The 19,271-nt window shown below is 55.0% G+C and overlaps 10 protein-coding genes across 10 annotated transcripts; 4 read left to right on the forward strand and 6 right to left on the reverse strand.

Annotated features, from left to right (window-relative positions):
• Nucleotides 1–35: 35 nt before the first annotated feature.
• Nucleotides 36–582, reverse strand: L969DRAFT_87964 (uncharacterized protein). The gene is made up of 4 exons (XM_014711829.1): nt 393–582; nt 302–348; nt 192–254; nt 36–138 (listed from the first exon to the last, which is right to left on the reverse strand). Exons 2-4 carry the CDS (start codon nt 303–305, stop codon nt 41–43), a joined length of 165 nt encoding a protein of 54 aa, XP_014567315.1. The 5' UTR covers nt 306–348; nt 393–582; the 3' UTR covers nt 36–40.
• A 1,042-nt stretch (nt 583–1,624) lies between these two features.
• L969DRAFT_87966 (uncharacterized protein) lies at nt 1,625–2,074 on the reverse strand. The gene has a single exon (XM_014711830.1). The coding sequence runs from the start codon at nt 2,044–2,046 to the stop codon at nt 1,705–1,707; it is 342 nt and encodes a 113-aa protein (XP_014567316.1). The 5' UTR covers nt 2,047–2,074; the 3' UTR covers nt 1,625–1,704.
• L969DRAFT_479270 (uncharacterized protein) lies at nt 2,074–3,989 on the reverse strand. Its single transcript, XM_014711831.1, has 4 exons — nt 2,510–3,989; nt 2,387–2,457; nt 2,161–2,307; nt 2,074–2,112 (listed from the first exon to the last, which is right to left on the reverse strand). Exons 1-3 carry the CDS (start codon nt 3,884–3,886, stop codon nt 2,223–2,225), a joined length of 1,533 nt encoding a protein of 510 aa, XP_014567317.1. The 5' UTR covers nt 3,887–3,989; the 3' UTR covers nt 2,074–2,112; nt 2,161–2,222.
• Nucleotides 3,990–4,697: 708 nt separating this feature from the next.
• L969DRAFT_87968 (uncharacterized protein) lies at nt 4,698–6,726 on the forward strand. The gene is made up of 5 exons (XM_014711832.1): nt 4,698–5,078; nt 5,126–5,356; nt 5,408–5,808; nt 5,856–6,067; nt 6,120–6,726. The coding sequence occupies exons 1-5, from the start codon at nt 4,812–4,814 to the stop codon at nt 6,512–6,514; spliced, it is 1,506 nt and encodes a 501-aa protein (XP_014567318.1). The 5' UTR covers nt 4,698–4,811; the 3' UTR covers nt 6,515–6,726.
• Nucleotides 6,580–8,161, reverse strand: L969DRAFT_50461 (uncharacterized protein; the record flags this gene model as incomplete). The annotated part of the gene is made up of 4 exons (XM_014711833.1): nt 6,580–6,766; nt 6,813–7,413; nt 7,461–7,550; nt 7,594–8,161. The coding sequence occupies 4 exons, from the start codon at nt 8,159–8,161 to the stop codon at nt 6,580–6,582; spliced, it is 1,446 nt and encodes a 481-aa protein (XP_014567319.1).
• Nucleotides 8,162–8,478: 317 nt separating this feature from the next.
• L969DRAFT_50157 (uncharacterized protein) lies at nt 8,479–8,973 on the reverse strand (the record flags this gene model as incomplete). Its single annotated transcript, XM_014711834.1, has 3 exons — nt 8,479–8,672; nt 8,769–8,844; nt 8,896–8,973. The coding sequence occupies 3 exons, from the start codon at nt 8,971–8,973 to the stop codon at nt 8,479–8,481; spliced, it is 348 nt and encodes a 115-aa protein (XP_014567320.1).
• Nucleotides 8,974–10,264: 1,291 nt separating this feature from the next.
• On the forward strand, nt 10,265–14,242 carry L969DRAFT_17793 (uncharacterized protein; the record flags this gene model as incomplete). The annotated part of the gene is made up of 3 exons (XM_014711683.1): nt 10,265–12,536; nt 12,589–12,761; nt 12,815–14,242. The coding sequence occupies 3 exons, from the start codon at nt 10,265–10,267 to the stop codon at nt 14,240–14,242; spliced, it is 3,873 nt and encodes a 1,290-aa protein (XP_014567169.1).
• Nucleotides 14,243–14,327: 85 nt separating this feature from the next.
• On the reverse strand, nt 14,328–15,271 carry L969DRAFT_94910 (uncharacterized protein; the record flags this gene model as incomplete). Its single annotated transcript, XM_014711835.1, has 4 exons — nt 14,328–14,679; nt 14,733–14,910; nt 14,968–15,042; nt 15,109–15,271. 4 exons carry the CDS (start codon nt 15,269–15,271, stop codon nt 14,328–14,330), a joined length of 768 nt encoding a protein of 255 aa, XP_014567321.1.
• L969DRAFT_75411 (uncharacterized protein) lies at nt 15,036–17,081 on the forward strand (the record flags this gene model as incomplete). Its single annotated transcript, XM_014711836.1, has 4 exons — nt 15,036–15,615; nt 15,672–15,806; nt 15,857–16,596; nt 16,649–17,081. Exons 1-4 carry the CDS (start codon nt 15,520–15,522, stop codon nt 17,079–17,081), a joined length of 1,404 nt encoding a protein of 467 aa, XP_014567322.1. The 5' UTR covers nt 15,036–15,519.
• Nucleotides 17,082–18,778: 1,697 nt separating this feature from the next.
• L969DRAFT_49890 (uncharacterized protein) lies at nt 18,779–19,134 on the forward strand (the record flags this gene model as incomplete). The annotated part of the gene is made up of 2 exons (XM_014711837.1): nt 18,779–18,842; nt 18,899–19,134. The coding sequence occupies 2 exons, from the start codon at nt 18,779–18,781 to the stop codon at nt 19,132–19,134; spliced, it is 300 nt and encodes a 99-aa protein (XP_014567323.1).
• Nucleotides 19,135–19,271: the final 137 nt, after the last annotated feature.

A 19,271-nucleotide genomic window follows, 5' to 3' on the forward strand; every position in this document is an offset into this window, starting at 1 on the left:
TCAGGCGCCTCACAAGACATGCGCGCTGAGAAGCTCTCTATCAGCAACTTAGCGCTGATCCCAGCCGCCGCATACCTGGTGGGTGTGCAATGTCGGTGAGATAGCAAGCTGTGTATGGATCTGATTGGCTCTTTTGGGCTGCTTTCGACATAAGCTGCGATATCACATGGACGACGGGGATCAAAACGAGCCTTCAGCATCCGTCAAACACTCCAATATGAAGTCATCTGATCGACGATAGGTCGTCATCTGGCCTATGTATGGCTATCAGTGAAATTCTCAATATAGACGTTCGGCTGACGCATTCTGAGATTTATTGTGAGCCTGAATTTAAGCATGCCGCGGCAGCTGCGAGCTTGCGTCACTAGCGTTCTGTTGTGAAGCATACTCACCATCGCTCAAAGGCGGCCAGCTCGTCAGTTCTTGGATCCCAGCTCGCTTTGACTGAGATCTGGAGACGGACAATGTCTGCGTCGTCCGAAGGCAAGACCTTGCGCGCCCTTTACTTTTTGTGGTCTTATACTGTTTAGATTGCTCACCACTATCTCTGTATCTTGCTGCGCAGGCCACACGACTCTTGTTGCCCATTTTGCGCCTTGACTTGGGTTGATCGAGGTAGCAAAAATCATTTGCAGAGGAGACTGAGCTGTGTTGAGGAATCGGATCGTGTTGATGTCCGGATGGAGATGTGCTGGCTTGCACGTTGCTTCGAGACTAGCGGATAGATATGTCTTGATTGGTGCGGGTTGCTTGGGCCCTTCGACGTGGAAGTTGTAGGAACTGTCGCAAGGCGAGATAGCCTGCGGCAAGTCAGGCCCGACACGTTGACAATGCTGATTCGCTCGTGATTTGGTATGCGGCTTGCAGTAGAGCGTCATGACACCAGGCGATAGCTGCCCCATGACTTGCGCCTTGGCATCGATTTCAAGCCGCAGCACGAGCTCAATCGAACAGCTACAGCCATCTCAGCTCCGCGGCTGATCTTTCACCAAAGGGCCAGACCAGTCTGCCACTCGTGAATGTGCCGGTATCGTGAGGCGAGCGATCAAGGCTACGCCCCGAGTCGTAGCCTCAGTCACCCTCGTAGAGCCTTGGAAGCCAGTCTCTGTCTGTTGCTATGGCTTAGACCGCACAGATGTTCCTGAGATGTCCTGCTCACTTCGAGTGACCAGGCGTCCTGCTTTGTCGGCGGCGGAATCATTATCAATCTGAGCATCAGCGAGTCAAGAGCGACGTGAGTATCGCCGACGGTAGACTTGGTATGACAAGCTCCCTGTCGATCTGAGCATACATCGGTAAAGGATCTCGCGTGAGCTGACCCGCACTTGCCACAATGTGACTTCATAATTCTGTCGTCCCGATACTGAGAATTCCTGAGCAGTAGCAAACAGAGCGCTGTAGAGGCTCAGAAGGCATGAAAGCATCATATGGGGCAGATGGCTGCAGTGACTACGCCGTTGCGCGAATATCAAGTGTGCCGACCGACACGTGTCTAATAATCAATGATGGCAGTGAGAAGCTAGGGCGACTGGGCAATCTGCATGACTACCTGGGGGAAACCATGTGAGCTGCAGACTCTGCGCCTGTGTACTTCAGCCAGCTCATGCTCGAGAAGTGCAAAGTAGATTGTTTCGACAACACTGCAATGGTAAGGCATAGTTCACACGCGTAGCCAAATGGAGCATTGCCTCATCGAGTATGTCGCTACGCTGCAGAAGCATCGGGCCTTGACTTTCCTTCGAGAAACCGCATGTATCGGGACCAGATGGGCGTTTTTGAAGGTGATACAGCAGTAGCGCCAGATGCAGGCGTTTTGCCTTGTAGCGTCAAAGCGTTGCCGACAACAAAGAGCGCCGCCTTTGCCCGAGTAAGTGCGACGTTCAGTCTTCGCCTATCGCTCAAAAACCCAAGCTGAGAATGCTTGTTAGATCGTACTGCCGAGAAAACGATGACCTCTTTCTCTCGCCCTTGGAAGCCATCGACTGAGCTGACCTCGATCTGATCAACTCTCGCACCAGCGGGGAATCGCCAGCTTTGCAGCATCATTCGTCGAAGACGATGCACTTGCCCAGCATAAGGTGTGATGATACCGATGTCCGAGCAGCGCAAGTCAGAATTGCGTGCAAGCAGGTCTCTGACGATGAGAGTGATTTCTTCCGCTTCGCCTTCGTTGATGTACGACTTTCCTTCCTTCTGCTCGAGGCCATCACAATTAATAAAGGTCAGCGCGCTCGATTTGCCAGCAGGAGAGAAGCGCGATCGTATTGCCGCTTGCTTCGATTTGAGCGTACTCGGCGCATCACGAAGCTGTCCGCGATAAAAGGCCATGTTGGGGAATTTGGAGATGTCAGGATGCATACGGTACTGCGTGTCGAGCATGACGGACGGCACGCGCTTGCTGACCATCAATCGCTCGAACAAGCTGATGTTGAAGCCCTCTTGGGTCGCATCAGGACTCTGTTCCCGGTCATGAGCGCAGACCACAGTGAGCTCAGAGAGGCCGCCTCACCATTGCGATAGACGGCAGCTGCTTGTGATCGCCGATGAGGACGAGCTGCTGACTGCCCTTCATGAGCGGCACTAAAGTGCTTGCCTCATTACATTGCGCAGCTTCGTCGATGAAGACGATGGGGAAGTCAATCGAGGCAACATGCGAGACCGAGGCGCCGAGGCAAGTGGAGAAGATGACATCGACGTTCGAGCATATGTCAGCCCAGATGAGAGACTCCAAGAAGTATCGCGATGACAGGACCCGCTTGAACTTTGTATCGACAGCTTCGTCGGGCGTTGCAGCGGGACCGATACGCTGATGATCTAGCCCTCGTATGCGATCCGACATGACTTCTAGCTTCTCGGCAAAGGGGTGACGGGCGACTTGTGCAAGCATGCAATATGGTTCTGCAGACGGACTGACTTTGTCTTCAAGCCCAACGCGTAGTGGTCTCAGACCAGCTTTGACAGCTCGTGCGAGCAGCTGATCGACTGCGACGTGAGTAGGAGCGCAAACGAGAATCGGCTGCGGGACCTGAAAGTGCACCTTGAGCAGTCGGAGCGCTTCGATGATGGTGATTGATTTGCCGGTGCCGGGAGGGCCCTGGATGAGTGCACACCTGCTGCTCAACGATTGCGCGATTGCTCTGATCTGGGTTCGATTGAGATCGAGCACCGGGTCTCCTTCCAAGACGATGGGGTGAGACCGAGTGTAGCGTTTGACCCAGCTGTACAGGAGCTGGTTTGAGGCGACAAAGTCGGGTACGTCTGTAGCGCCTTTTGCATACAATCTGTCATCTAGTATGACGTCTCGCAAGCCTGTGCCCAGCAAAGGATGCTCTGGGTACTTCTTGTACGCCGCTCCTGTCCTCTTGGTGAAGATGGAAGCGTTATAGCTCAATTGCGGCTGCAGATCGGTAGAGAGCAGGTCTACAGCGAGAGACTGCCGTTTGTAGCTTGCGTCGTCCCAGGCCAGCTCTATAGAGTACAATTGATCCTTGCCGGGCACGAAGAGTGAATGAGCATCGATCTCTGGCGTGAAGCACTCGGAGCGAAGAGAGATGCTGTCTTTGAAGACGCGAGTAACTCTAGCGGTCCAAGCGGGCGATTCGGGCGTGATGGGCTTGCCATCTCGCACAATGACGATCATGTTGGTTCGAAAGGAATGTTCTGGCAGCTCGGAGAACGTCCGTCCTGGCAGACTCAGACTGAAGCTGACGCCAATGCGCCCATCATCTGCCGGGCCCTCGTGCGTGTCCGGATCGGCTTCTTTGGTGCGTTTACCGGACTTGCGCTTTGGGTTCGTCGGCCCGTTGGTCCGTGCGGTAAGCCCCGTAAGGACTGGTTGAGTGTCGAATGGCAAGTCTTGCAGAACACGATCAAGCTTGCCTTGCATGACTTGGCAGAGCGTTGCATATCTCTCTGCTCCGATCAGTCGCTGGGTCCTGTGATTGTGATGCCAGCACAGTCAGACATCAGGCTCGTCCAAATACCTGCGGACTGACTTTGCAACATAGCTGTCTACTTTGCCGCCTGTCTGCTGCTCTGTTTGCTTGTGGGCTTTCTCCAACTCTTTCATGAGATGAGATTTCATGGGCTTCCGACTGATCTCGGATGGTCGGAGCAAGAGTCTCTGACTGGGCGAGCGCGAAGAAGCTCGCAATCGCCAATCGTAGCGTCCCGAAAGAGGCTGCAACGCTTTTGGCTGCTCTGCGATCGCTTGTGTAGGCGACTGCTGAACGGCCGCTGTCTCTTCTGCATGCTCGGCAGGGGCAGGGACTCCACTTGGGCCGGTCTCAAGGTGATCGACAGTCTTGGTGCTTTCTCTGACAGCCTCGATGACAGAAGCATGACGCCGTTTGCCAGGCCTGAAGCGGGTAGTCTCCTTCTTGGCCTTTGTCTGCACGATGATCTTGTCCGTGCTCTTCGTTGCGCTAGGCTTGATCTGGACAGAGCGAGGAGGCAAGGGGGGTGGCCGTATGGCACCCGCCTGCTGAAAATGGTGTGCGTGTTGCCATCGTCTCGTGCATTCTTCGAGTGCTCTGCTGAGATTGACGAGACTTGAAGCTGCCCTGCCAGAGTGAGCAGTGCGAGCAGTGAGCATCTAGCCGGGAGCCACTAAGCCGATAGCTGCCTCATCATCTGCTTGCCTTGTTCGATGGGAGCCACACTCGACATCCACATAAAGACGAGCGCGACCTCAGCGTGGTCTCAGCTCGAGGCGACAGCAGTCGACGACGAAGCGACCACAGCTTTGTTCACTCTTGCCTCAAAGAGCCAGCAGACGATCATCGGGATCAACCCACCTGCTCCTGGCCTGCATGGCCCTCCGGCGCGAGCTCAAGCGGGCAACTTGCGCCGTCACACGACAGGCTCTTTCCCCACATTCCTCGAGACGATATGCTGCCCTTGCGAGCTTCCCCAACGAGCCCACCGCACCCTCTGTCATCACGAGCACCGTGCCAGGCCCAGTCTCGATCGAAGCCAGCGAGAGCATCGGTAGCTTTCAAGAGAATCGCTCCCATGTCCTCGTGGGCGATTATTCAAAGTCGATCGGCAACTATCTCGTCGACGTAGACGGCAACGTCGTGTGTGCACTCCGTCGTTCATCAGGATCCTGCTGACAAGGAGCCAGCTCCTCGATGTCTATGCGCAAATCGCAAGCAATGCGATTGGCTACAATCATCCAGCGCTCATCGATCTCGCGCGCTCAGACGAGTTCATCACGGCTGCAATGAACCGACCCGCCCTGGGCAACTTTCCACCCAAGATCTGGAAAGACCTACACACGACAGGACTGCTCAAAGTCGCACCGGAAGGTCTCAGCAATCTCTTCACAATGATGTGCGGCTCCTGCGCCAATGAGGCAAGCTTTGATTTTCTTGGCTCCTTTGCCAACCTGACACTGCCCATTCAGGGTGCAATGAAAGCGGCCTTTATAGCCTACCGTGCACGCGAGCGCAAGGACGCGCTAGCCTTCACCAGCGAAGACTTATCATCTTGCATGAAGAATGCAGCGCCCGGCTCACCCGATCTGAGCGTCATGTCCTTTACCTCTGCTTTCCACGGCCGCTTGTTTGGCTCCCTGAGTCTGACTCGCAGCAAGCCCATTCACAAGCTCGACATACCTGCTTTCGACTGGCCAGCCGCTACCTTTCCCAAGAATCAGTACCCGCTCGACGAGCATGGAGAGGAGAATGCCAAGGCAGAAGCAGCTTCACTGGCCGAGGTTGAGAGCATCATCACGACAAGAAAGCAAGAAGGCAGACCGGTGGCAGCACTCATCGTTGAGCCTATCCAGAGCGAAGGGGGCGATCAGTAAGCGCGACTGCAGACAAGCCCGCACAGGCTTACCTCCTGAGTAGTCACGCCACGCCGGACTTCTTCAGAAAACTGCAGACCGTGCTCAAGAAGCACGGCGTCTTCTTCATCGTCGATGAGGTCCAGACTGGCTTCGGCGCGACCGGCAAGTTCTGGGCGTACGAGCACTGGGACCTGCCCAGCCCGCCAGACTTCCTCTGCTTTTCCAAGAAAGCACAAGCAGCGGGCTTCTTCCACAGCATCGATACTCGAGCAGGTTGGTACCACCAGTACTCACGCATCCTGACATTCTGACCTTTTCGACGCAGCTGCTCCCTATCGCAACTTTAATACGTGGATGGGCGATCCTATCCGATCCATGCAAGCCAGAACACTCATCAACGTCATCCAAGAGAACGATCTCGTCAGCAAGACAGCACAAGTCGGTCAGATCCTGTACGATGGCCTGAACGGCCTCTCGCAAATATCCGCAGGCAAGGGCAAGATCAACTCGCTAAGGGGCAAAGGTGCAGGCACTTTTATTGCATTCGATGCAGCCTCGCCTGCCCAACGAGACGGAATCATAAAAGGTCTGAAGCAACGGGGCGTCAATGCGGGAGGATGCGGCGAGATGGCGGTCAGGTTACGGCCCATGCTCGTCTTTGATAGAACACACGCAGACATCTTTCTGGGCACGCTCGAGGACACCCTCAAATCATTGTAAATTGCATGAGCATGATGACAACATGATGACAGTTCTGCGGTACTGCTGTAGGGTCCTTTGAGTGCTCATTCGAAGAGCTTGTGGATGTCTTCCTGCGTCTCGAGCAGGCCAGACGTTGTTGCGATGAGACCCTTGAGACGTTCGAGATCCTCGCCTTCGTACGACATCAACGGGCTCACTTCGATCTCCTTGTCGCCCAGCTTTGCACCGGCAGCCTCAAGCCAGCGCTTTTGTTGGTTCAAGAGATCGGCTCTGTGTGCTCATCAGCGCGTGTGACAACAGAGTCCGATACACGCACCTTGACGTTTCCGGGCAGTCCGATCCTGAGCCCGGCGCATTCTTGAGCGGGGAGAACTCGTCCTTGCGTTCGACTTCAAGCAGAGCCATCTTCTCCGTGAAGGGCAGGACATCAAAGATGAAGAGCTCGAGCTTCATTCCATTGGGCTTGCTGGGCTTCTCTTCCCTGCCATTCTCGAGCGAGACATGAGGGATCTTCTTGCGAGCGACATGGTATGCCATTTCCTTTTGAAACGAGGCAATTTTTTCGAGAAATTCGAGCGTGTAAAAGTGGTTGGCGATGTTGGCGGCGCGAAAAGCGAGCTGGTTGCCGTCTTTGCGGGCAGCGAGCTCCTTCGGAATCTCAGAGTACTCGATGACGTTGAATTTACCATTTTTGAGAGCGACAACACCGACTGATTCGTCAGGATGGGTCTTGACGACCGTCTTTGTGCCACATTCGGCGCCAGCGTGGATGCAGTAGCCCACAAAGACGGGGTCTGCGACTTTGGCGAGACAGTTGTCGACGCAGTAAGCGTGGAGGTAGCGGATACCACGCGATGCCATGTCTGAGAGAACAGTCCCTTCTTTACCGGTTTCGAGAGGCGCGCGTAAAGCAGCGTCTGCACTTTGATCAGCCTGAGAAAATAGAAGAGGCGAGCAAGTGTACAAATGCCACCGTTTCCGTCAGGCGCAACAGCGACGTGCGATTTGGTCTCGAGGAAAATCTTGCCGTCGTCGGTCAGGCACGGCAAGACGCCTGTGGGATGTGAGCCTAATCGCACGGCATAAAGCGCGCTTACCTTGCTGGAAAAAGACGACGTTCTGCGCAGCGAGACCAAAGTAGTTGTGCTCGACGAAGAAAGCTTCTGTCGCCTTTCGAGTGGGTCCACTGGTCATGACGTACCAAGTGAGAACACCACTTGCGAGAGTTTGGAGTCGCTTGATGCGCTCGCCTTGAAGCTGGAAGAGGGACTTGCCCGAAGGCAGCTTGATGTCGTAGGCACCTTTGGGAGCAGACGAGCCAAGGCGAGTGCCCTGACCGCCTGCGAGCAAGATGACAGCTACTTGGCCTTCCTTGATCGCATTCAGGCCACGTTCACGGTAGCCTGACGCTTTGTTTGGATCGGCGACGAGCGATTCCACACTGGAAGCGGGCGGAGGCTCGATGCTGATCGAATCAGTATCTGGCGTGGCCTTTTCCGCCTCGACGGCGGTCTTGAAGATGCCATTCAGCTCGGCTACATCGATGGTATCGAGTTGCTCGAGCAGTGCCCCTTGCTCGGCTTCTGACAGCTCTTCGTAGAAATGCAGCACATGCTCTTGACCGGCCTTGGTGTAGCGCTGCTTGATGGCCTCATACGTGCTCATGATGCCGGCTTCACTTGGCTCAGAAACTCGGCAAATCACGTCTGCTGTCTTGTCAGTCGCGTCAGATCGTCTCGGTCGATCCGTCGCGTGTCAACGTGGCCAACATCTCGCGTCATTACGAGGTCAAAGTCTTCGATGGACGTGCACATGCGTTTCCAGCCAGACTCTGCTTTGCTGCACTTCTGGACACGCGTTTCGACCGGATCCTGGTCTGGTTCTGCCGAGTGCAGTCACTGATTGGGCGCGGGTCGATAGGGATCGTTCCAATGAAGGGGTATATTACCGTTTGGGCAGACCGTGCCTACGGGCGGAAAATGTCAGCTTCGTGGGAAGTGTACATCATCGCGCATACGGGATGCTAGTATCAGGTGGCTGCAGTCGACGCCGAGGAGAGAACGAGGAGGCCCGCAGATGAAGGATAGCTGGTCGTGACCCCATTGTTCTATGCCGTCTTCGAGGGCGTCAGCTCGGTGTGCGCTACTGCGGTAGAGAGCGATAGTGACGGACATCGCTGGCTACGGAGGAACCACGTTCGACGGAGCGTTCCTTCGCAGCAGAACCGGACTGCGCAAGACTCAGCGCCGGCTGAGCATATTGAATAACCTACCAATAGCCTCTTGAGGACGCACGGTCCATTCGACGATGAGCATTGCATCGTCATCATCGGCAGCTTTACTTGAGACCTGTCGCTCTGTCTGAGTCACGACGCCACTAATCAGCAAAGCCACCTTTACCGATACGCCAGGAGCGTCGGTGAAGCCCTGCGGCACGCTCGAGGAAGCTGTCAATGCAGATCGAGAGCGGCTCACCATGCGTATCTGTGTATCACCCCATCGGCGAACCTCGACCGATTGTATGAACTAGCTGTATACATGAATTCCTGGGTCGTCTCATGTCAGCAACAGACGCACCGGCGTGGTGGACAAAGTGAATTCGGAAAAGTCCGGCACAGTGCCAGGCGGAAGAGTACATTGAGCCTGCCATGCCATGTGTTGCAGCCAGATCGGCCGGTCCCACGGACGGACGGACCGTAAAGGAGAGATTAAGATAGTATATTTGCCAATCACCTATCGCCATCAGTTGGGCCGGGTTAGATGATTTTTGATGCTCTTCCAGCGGATGAGGGCTAGCGGGTATTGTGAGCGTAAGCGTGAGGATGGCCGACCAAAGGGGCAGCTTCATGGTCGTTCGCGATGAAGGGAATAGTCGCCGTTACTTCTTTGCACCTCGCTCAGCGCTCACTAGCTCCTCGTGGTATCCTGAAACAGCTTGCATACATCGACACAACCGCCCAGCATCTTGCTCGAGGGACTTTGTACCTCAGCGGTGAAGGGTCCGGCTTCACAAAGCCTCTGCATTGTCATCGTGAGCCTGCATTGGCGCGCGCAGGCCGCAGACTTGTACGGTTGAGACGCGCCGATCAGCCTGAAGCAATCGTGCCCTTTCCGATAATGTACTACTGCTGAGAGGACACTGACGGCATGCTGCTCTGGAGAGCTTTAGAGGTGATTGCCTATTTGGCTCGCAAGGCATGCAGTAGTCATCGATGTGGATTCCGGTTAGCAGACGGTCAGATGCCAGTCTACCGCGAAGGGAGATTGCTGTGTGATCTGACAGCCGTGCATTCGGGACTTTGCAATGTACATGGTGGCATGAGTTCCACGGACTACTGGACGGACATCTGGATGCAAGGATGGAGAAGCTATGGCTTCGAGCTCGAACAGGCCTCGAACGTTTTCGGCGTGTGCTTGGGCATACGAAGGGCAAGACTGGAGGCCATCCTCTAGCTTTCGCAACCGCTGGTCGAGCTACACGTGTTGATCAAGCTGGCGGGCTACTGAACACGGTGTCGTGTACTTCGGGAAAGCGCTTGACTGGTGATGTCGATGCACCACAGCTTCAGGAGTGATCTTGAAATCTCAAAGCCTCCGCTTTGTCGACGAAGCGGTAGATGGCTGACTGACTGATTCAAATGAGCGGCTGAGACAGGGCTGATCGTCGGTCGATAGGAGGCTGTACAGAGGCTCTGCAGGCTTGGTGGTGCTTCAGGCTTCAACACGCGCTTCAGCTTCGTTGCAGTTGAGCTCGAGCGCTCGTGACGACATGGCGGCAGCCTCCTCAGGACAGCCTGCAGGCCAAGATGTGCCGCCACGGATATCAGCAGACCTGATTGACCCGCCGACGCAGCGTCTCTACCTGGTCTCGCTCTTTGTCGGGCTGCAGAGCTATAAAATCTATCAGCTCTGCCGGTCGTCTCTTCCGCTCACAGTACTCGAGTCCCTAGCCAGTGCTAGCCTGATCAGTGATGGCACACTCACCCGAGCGCTCTACCTGCTCGGTCTGACGAATGATCAAGGAGAAGAGGCAGCGCTGCCGAGTTTGATCACGTGGATCTTGCTCGACCTCGTCTTTTGTCTCGTCATTGTGCCTTTGCTACGCATACCAAGGCTGAGACCAGCTCTGCTTCATCGAGCGGCAGCCTGTGGACTGCTCTGCTTCATCGACTTTGCATTCCTCGGCAATTACACGCTGTCCACCCTCCTCGCTTTCTTTGTGCCGGGCACGCTCTCATCCATCTTTGACTACCGTGTCGGCCTCTCAGAGACGCGCGTCAGGCTCTCGACTGTCATGGGCACGCCACAGTCTCATCTCGAAGGTCAAAAGACCGTGAGGATTCTCGCTTTTGCGACTGCGCGCTTCGAACCGCTCGCAAAGAGCTACTGTCTTTCGTCTGAACAAGCATCTGCATCGCTGCCCATCGAATTCAACAACACCGTTCCAGCATATCTGCAGTACTCGGTTGCACCTTTTGACGGCAGCGAGCAAAAGTCACTGTACAACATCACTGCCTCTGAACTCATCTCGCCCTCATCGACCGGGCGCACGTATGACGATCTGGACGATGACGACGAATGGTCCGAGCGGCCGGCACAACGTGCTGCTCGACAACCCGTGCGCGCTAAGCAGACCAAGATCTACCATCTCAAAGTACCCCAGACGGGTCTCATCAGACTCGAGAGGATACTCGATCGACATGATGTTGACATTCGCCTGCCGGATAAGCACTCGCCTCTGCTCATCGTTCAATGCCCACAAGCCTCTTTTGCGCCTTTGCAAGCACGCGCGTCTCGCCCTCGGTTACACGACGACGAGCATCTGTGCGAAGGTCAGCAAACGCAATACGACGTCCATGTGCGCGGTGTGGCCCCCTTGTCGGTTTCATACCGTTGGCAATCGCTGTCGACGGCGAAGCAGCAAGAGCACATTGGCAAGGACAGGAGCAAGACGCTCAAGCTCGAGAGCCTTGTCCAGCCTGGCTCACCTGCTCACAATCTCCTCGCCCGGAGTGACTATCGCTGGGCCGAGCCGCAGCAGCTCACAGTACCCATCAAACTGACGACGACCCATGCAGGCATATTCGAATATAGCCTCGATACCGTCACGGATGCTCTGGGCAACAGATTGGACATCGCAAGCCAGCGCGAGAGATCAACTGCGAAAGGCAATCTGGAAGTTCGAAAGATGACTGTGTATGCACCTGCCCAGATAAGCTTTCTCGGCTGCGACGATGAGCCGGCGCGTCTGTTGCGAGGCCGTTCGACCTCGCTCAACTTGCAGATTGAGGATGGTACAGACGCACCTTGGACTATCAGGATAGCCTACACACCGGAAGCGGGTGCAACTGCCAAATCACGGGCATGGGATCTCACAAGCTCCGAGCGCAACAAGCGCTTCGCCGTCTCCGACCCCGGCAGCTACGACATTGTCTCGGTCAAGGGCTCGCATTGTCCTGGCGCCGTACTCCTGCCCTCGACGTGCCGCGTGATTGATCAGCCTGCGCCCTCCGCAAATATTGTATTCGAGCGGATCCGAGATGACTGTGCTGGCGAGATAGGCATCAGGGTCAAAGCCGACTTGACAGGCGTACCTCCGTTCAATCTGCACTACCGCACGTTGAGAGATGGCCGAGTCATCTCGACAAAGTCTCAGCGTATCTTGCGTTCGCGAGAGGAAATCAATCTACAACCGGACACGCCAGGAAGCTACACGTACGAATTCGATCGGCTCGATGACAGGCATTACTCCGATATCAGGCTCTCCGCCTCAGTTGCTCAAACCGTCCATTCCCTGTCCAGTGCACGCTTCACCGGTCCGGGTGATCGGGTTCTGTGGAGCTGTCAGGCGGGTGAGACGCTAGAAACTAATGTCGAGCTGTCGGGCGTCGGGCCTTGGTCACTCAAGTATGGCCTACGTTCCGGTCAGACTTCTCAGCGAGAATTTGTAGCAAAAGATATCAAGGCTGCCTCGCATATCCTCAAGATTCCTTTGCCAGCGGATGCGCTAGTATCGGGCAATCGCCTCGTCATCTCATTGAGTAATTGAACACGATTTTGCTTGCGTACAAGCTGATGGTAGTCGATCAATAGTCTCTGTGACAGATGCACGAGGCTGTCAGCGCTCTTTGACTGTGCCAGACGTCAACATCGAGATCAAGACAACAAATCCTGTTGCATCGTTCGCTGTGACGGCCGGCGAAGCAAATGTGAAGATCAGGGCGGGCGATTCCGCTTCGTTGCCAATCCGCTTGTCGGGTGAAGGCGTGAGTGGTGCATCATCGCGTTCACAAAGAGCCTCTGATAAAGTACTCTGCAGCCCTGGACGGTCGAGTACCGGCATTCAGAAAGCAAAGGACCGCCGAGGAAGGCTATCTTTCGCTCGCATAATGCCGACCTGCTCGTCGATATGCGTGGCAGCTACGAGCTCGTCTCCGTCCGTGATCAGCATTGTCCAGGTACAATCGACAGGTCGCATGCAAAATATGGCGTCGAGTTTCTCCCTCGACCGGCTGTGAGAGCTATCGAGGGCTCATCTGCTGCTTCCAATGGCTCCGTCATACTCCCGCCCGTTTGCGAGGGTACGGGCGACGCATTTCAGCTTCAAACAGAAGGACAGTATCCCCTCGAGCTCGCTTATACCATCCAAGGTCCCGGCAGTCACAAGGAGAGCAAGACCGTGCAAGCTGCTCAACAAGTTGCAACAATCATGCTCGATACGTCCTTTGCGGGTCATCGCATCTACACAGTCACTTCGGTCAGCGATACACTTTACATCAAGCCACGCGCAGATGGCGTCAAGAGTCCAGTCCCAGGCATCGGTAAACCTCTCAGATACGAGCAAGATGTTCTTAAAAGGCCCGATGCCATAATTAAGGTCGACGCCGACAAACAGTTTTGCGCGGGCCAGAGCATCAGCTCAATGCCTGGCTTGACCGTCCATTTCTCGGGACAGGCACCGTTTGAGGCAACGTTCGAAGTCAGGGAAGAAGGACAGACTGTGCCGGACACGTTTACGGTTGATGATATACGGACTTCTGAATGGGCCGTCGATCTGCCCTATCCGTTCGATCGACCCGGTAGACATCTCGTGGCGCTCAAGTCTGTCAGTGACGCTACAGGTTGCCGTCGTGACGATCTAGGCACTCGAAGCGAAGTGGCAGCAGCAGGTGCAATTTCCAAAACGATCATCGTTGCTGAAAGTGCAGCCATCAAGGCAGTACAAGCCCAGCGAGATCATTGCGTGGGCGATGTGCTGGATTACGTCCTACAAGGCGCAGCGCCCTGGACGATCACGACAGAGTTCAACGGGAAACGCACGACTGTGACGACCAGGAAGCCGCTTCTCTCGCGTCTTGCAGAATCGCCTGGCAATTTCAGCATTGTGGACATTGCGCACAAAGGCAGTAGCTGTAAGAGCACTCAGAAGGGTCTGCAGAAGATCATACATGGCATGCCCATCGCGCGCGTTGACGCGGGTTCTGTGGACATTCGCGAAGGCGACGAAGCGGAAGTCATCTTCACTTTCACCGGAACGCCTCCCTTTGCGTTTACGTACATTCGATCTGCCGGCAAAGGACGAAGGCGTCGAGTGGAAGAGACGCATACGATCACTGGGCTGATGGAGTCGACTTATACGGTCTACACCTCGCTCGAAGGGACTTGGGAAGTGACCTATGTCGCAGACGCATTCTGTGCATACCCTCAGAGGCCTGTCTCATCCGACACGCTCCTGCTAAAAGACTGACACGTGAGCGATGTAGCATGTACGTTGTGACAACAATGCCCTGTTCGGTCCCAGATCTAGCAAAGCGTGCGCGTGAGGTATGCAATCAGAGCACGCTGCTTTGTTGAAGCTTGCGATCCTCTTGCCACAGATTGAGCCCGGAACATGAGCAGACTTGCTTCGCATTTCCCCAGGCGCCTGCGCTCCTCGCAATGACGCCGGCCAGGACGCCCGGACCGAGCTGCAAGGCTTCACGCTTTTCCTGGTGCGAGAGCATCGTCGCGGTGGGCAGTGCAGGAGCAATCACCATTGCTCGACCTATGCTATCTTGCAGTCGGAAGTCCTTCAGCTCGGTGAAGAGATCGCCGTAGCCTTGCGAGTCTACATTGAGCTGACCGATATGTCGCAGCAGACCGCCGGTCGATTCTGGCCCACGCGAGACGTCGCCCGATCGTGCGCTGTCTTGCAGTATGAGCTGTGCAATGGTGAGCAATGCGGGGAGAGAGCTCACACGTAGACATGCCAGTCGGACGCGTCCTTTGGCGGTCGTTGTAAATGTGTGTGTTGAATGGTGAGATCGAATACGCAGAGCTCGCCGGCTTGCACCAAGCGAGCAATGCCATGGATCTTGCTTGGCTGATGTGATTCGAAGACGCAGACGCCGGCGACAGTCTCGCCTGATGCATCAGCTGATTGCGCTTAGTCAGCACCTCTCGCTCCTATAGCCCATTTGTGATTCGACTGACATAGACTGCCCATGCCGCGAACAATGACCTGTCTGCCCGACGCTTTGAGAGCCTTTTGTACGCTCGACGGCGGCACTGCATACGAGAAGCGTGAGATCCGCGGTGAGCAAGATTCGCGGGCTTTTCTGTCTCGGCACTGACCCCGGCCTTGGACGACGACGCGCTGGCTTGCAAGATCGATCTGACAGGCGTCTACGCCGTCGAGAGCATTCACAGTCCTCTTGATGGATTGAACGCAAGACTGCTCGGCCATTGAGACTGCAAATTCGAGCACGATCGGCTCTGTTAAAAGTGTTGTCGTCATCTCCAGTGAGGGACGCTGGCCAAGCAAGCGCGATGATGAAGAAGGCCGGTCTACTGTGCAATGCGCTGTAGACGATCAGGCGGGACTCGCTCTAAGCTGTAGGTTCGCAAATGGCGGGGGCACCTGCACCTCCTCCTCCACGACGACGATCTCGAGCGTGCATTAATCAATCTACGCGCTACTTTGCACCCGTGCCCGCGAATCTATCGACGTCCTCACGCTCAGCTTGACCGTCGCATGCGCCAGCGATGAGTCAATTTGTTCCGCGAGATGCAATCTCCATCTCGACCCGAGGATCCGAGAAGCAAGGACTGGCATCCGCTCGTGTCCAGTACGAGCTAGGCGTCAGTTTGACCCACGATGCAGACCTTCTACGGCTGACCAGGGAGAGAGTGCGCAGACTCTCAGTGAACGCTACCAGAAGCTCAACGAAGATCGCAAGCGGATTCTGCGCGAAGTCGGCGAGAAAGACTTGGAAAACTTGCGACTCAAGGAGCAGCTCGCTCGTATCAGAGCACAAGTAGGCGCAGACAAGGTACTTGCAACACTGAGAGCAGTCAGCCATGCAGTAATGACTCGTGGCAGGTACTCGAATCAGTGCGCAAGATCGTCACGCGCACTGTCCTGGATGAATTCCACGCGCCTGCTGAGTCGGCTCAGCACTCGCCGTCGCCTGCTAAGGTAGATAATGAGCACGAGACGGTGGCAGAGCCAAGCAAGAGCCGTAGTGATGATGAGGACAGCTTGCTGCCCGATGATGAAGATGACCAGGCAGACGATCTCGAGTTGATCTCAAGTCAGCTCATGTCTCAACGACCGTCGAGCGGCAAATCGCAGCAACGTAGAACAGTAGTCCTGGACTCTGATGACGACGACGATGCGCCGGCAAGTCAGCTGAGTGCAAAAGCGCAGGGCAAGCAACGGGCACTGGAGGAGCGACCCTACAAGCCAGTCGCCACAAGACAAAGTCTCGAGGATTGTGCCATCTGCATGGACTCGATGGATTTATCCCTGTCTGCAATGTTTACTTGCGGCCACATCTTTCATCTTGACTGCATACAATCCATACCAACGCAGGATGGCGATGATCATGGCAGCGCTTCGACAGGCACAGACGAAGACGAAGCAGCCGAGGTCGAGAACATCTTTGACGATGCATCGCCTGACAAACGCAAGAAGACTCTCAAGGACCCCGAACGCATATGCCCGCATTGTCGTCAAGTGAATGCCGATTCTGTCATTGTCAAACACTTGCTTGAACCCATCGAGGGCATGCAAGCAATCGAAGAAGTCTTATCTGCATGGTTCGGATCTGCAGAGCAACAGTTCGTTCTCACCACACCGCCACTCCTGAAAGCTAGGCTGATGCATGTACAGACTACTGGACCAGCAGGCGACCACACGGCGTAGTCGGTTTGTCGGCCGATCAGGCGCAATCAGGACTGCAAAGGAGAACCGCGAAGGAGAAGCGAGTGAGCGCAAGAGGGCAGGCAGCGAGGATGACGACATCTCAGACGTGTCTCTCGAATCCGATTCGTCAGAGTCTCATCGAGATCCTACGCCTCAGCTGGACGATATCGTCATCAGACGCACGCCTACGCCGTTCGAATCGACATCTTCCGAAACGGAAGCCGAGCCGGAGGTCAGCAAGAGTTCACCAAGAAAGCGCACGCGAAGGGTTGTGGAGAGTAGTAGCGATGGCGAGACCGATCAACTCAACACAAGCCAGGCTGGGCAGACGAGAGAAGCACGCAGGAGGAATCTGTCGAAGCTAGCAAAGAACAAGGCGCCCGCTCGAGCATATTTCTGACCCTCGATGCATCTGCTTTGTGTTCTACTCAGTCATAGATCAGGAGAATTTCCGCCCGAACACGACCATGTTCTCATCTGAGTCTGCTGTAGGGTAGCCAGACATTGACGTTACCATGCTGGGCATGCACTTTCTATGCTTTTGTCGTGCATCTTCAGGCCTTGGTTCTCAGATCTGCGCATTTGAGTAAGACCCACAGCACATGTCAAAGCTCTAGACACTTGCCGGAGGATGATGACATGGACTAGCAGACAAATGCTGAGTAATGGATCAAGTTATTTATCGACAGCAAGTGGCAGAATCAAGAACGACGAGGCCAGGCGGCTTGATGACGACGACTTGCTTGATCTCATCCGCAACAAGCCGCTTCCTTTTGCTTTTTACAGACCCCCTATTAACGCTGGCTCACAGACACTGGTCACGTCGAGCATGCTCGCTGTGCCATAGATTGCTTCGCATTGCTCCCATCTGGATCTGCTTGATATGACATGCTTCTCGAGCTTATGCATCAGCTTGAAAGTCAGCAAAGGCAGGATGCGCGAGCAGGCCGATTTCAGCATTAACGGGTCAAAATCAGTCTAACGGAGCGCATTGAAGATGCTCTGTTGGATAGCTGACTCCAGTAACGCTATTCAGATGCTCTGGCAGGCAGGTCTCGGCCTCTTTGAAGCTGACAAAGGTACTCGCTCTATACTGATCAATATGACCGACCGCATTGATGGTGTTGTGAGAACAGTGACGGCCCATGCTTGCAGAGCACCGTGTGGCTTGCCGGAAGCGGCAAAATCGTCGTGCAGTTTGCGGCGTTCCCGATCTGCCTTTGCGTTGAGCGATCATTGTTGTGAGTCGCCGAATCTTGCTTCCGTTTGGAGGTCGCGAAGGGACAGAAAGCGGTGGGTGTTCGCAACCAATGAGGATTCTCGCTGAAAATTCTATAAATCGAGAGGAGACGCACTGCCGGCATTTATTGCTGACACGTGTCGATTGCCATATAGACTGACACGTCATCGTTGTCAGGTAAAATAGCAAAGCGCGATTGCTAGTCAAACTAGCGGCCAGCGACCCCCTTTGCCAATCTTTTTCTGAGCAGTACAATGCATATGCAGGCAAATGCCTTCGCATGACTCTACATAGCTTAGCCCCCACCCTTTCTACGACTGACAATGTCGGTTATGCGCAGCAGCTTCTTCATACTTACGACGGAGAGAATTCTGATGCGAGCGCCTCGCCGACTGCTGTGTCACATTCCGCTGACTCTGACTGATCAACTGAAAACGGCTGATCTCAAAACAATCGTCTAAAGCAGATATCNTGCNCGTCNGTGTCTGGCTCTGTCAGCCGCAAAACGCGTANCTGCCTCAGATTGCGAGCTGACTGCTGCTGGAAGAGCCTGCCGGCAAGCAAAATCAGACTCGTGAAGATCGTGACTTGTGTCTCGTGACGAGGCTGTTGCGAGCAACGATTCGGCCAGGCTGCATGACCGTCGAAGAATCCGACGCAGAGCTTCTGATCGTAGCATCGCCGAGTGAGCAGCTTTCGATGAATCTGGCAGCAGGACAAGCTGAACCATGCAGAATGCAGAGAAATAGAAAACGCCATCTCAGCATGCCTTAAGCTACGCGCCAAGAACAGTGACGGCGCCAGCAGCTCATCACACTGATATTGCCTTGCCGTGGACAGCCCAGAGCCGGTCTTCAATGCTTGCACGGGCGCTCGCAGCTGAGCGTAAGCCTCGCAACCTCGCGGAGCGACGAGACAAGCGTACGTCGCTTGCCCTGCTCTTCCTCCTGCAGTGTGCTCAATGCGATACAATTCAGCCGCATCCTCGTTCTCGGCTGCATCTATAAAGGCGCATACTCATTTACAGCATCAGGAAATCCGAGGCAATGCACCTCGCTCGACGTCTCCTGGCGAATCATCTGCAATGAGGCTTCAGCGTATACCTCAGGCAGACGAGCAGCCTCATGCAAGCACGTGGCGTGTCACGCAAACAGACCGTCTGCCGTTTAATCATGCTCGCCTGAATCAGCACGTCTGCGTGATGACGGACTGAGAGTTGTCAAAGATCTCGAGTCATGTCCCATGCCTCATACGTAGCGTCCAGACGATCAAGACTACCAGCAGATTGAGCCTTCCCCTGGGACCAGCATCTCCAAGACCGGTTTTACTTCTCTTATGGCTGATCTTCTT

The sequence above is a fragment of the Mixia osmundae genome (genome assembly GCF_000708205.1).
Source record: "Mixia osmundae IAM 14324 unplaced genomic scaffold scaffold_6, whole genome shotgun sequence".
In the NCBI taxonomy this organism is placed as follows: domain Eukaryota; kingdom Fungi; phylum Basidiomycota; class Mixiomycetes; order Mixiales; family Mixiaceae; genus Mixia; species Mixia osmundae.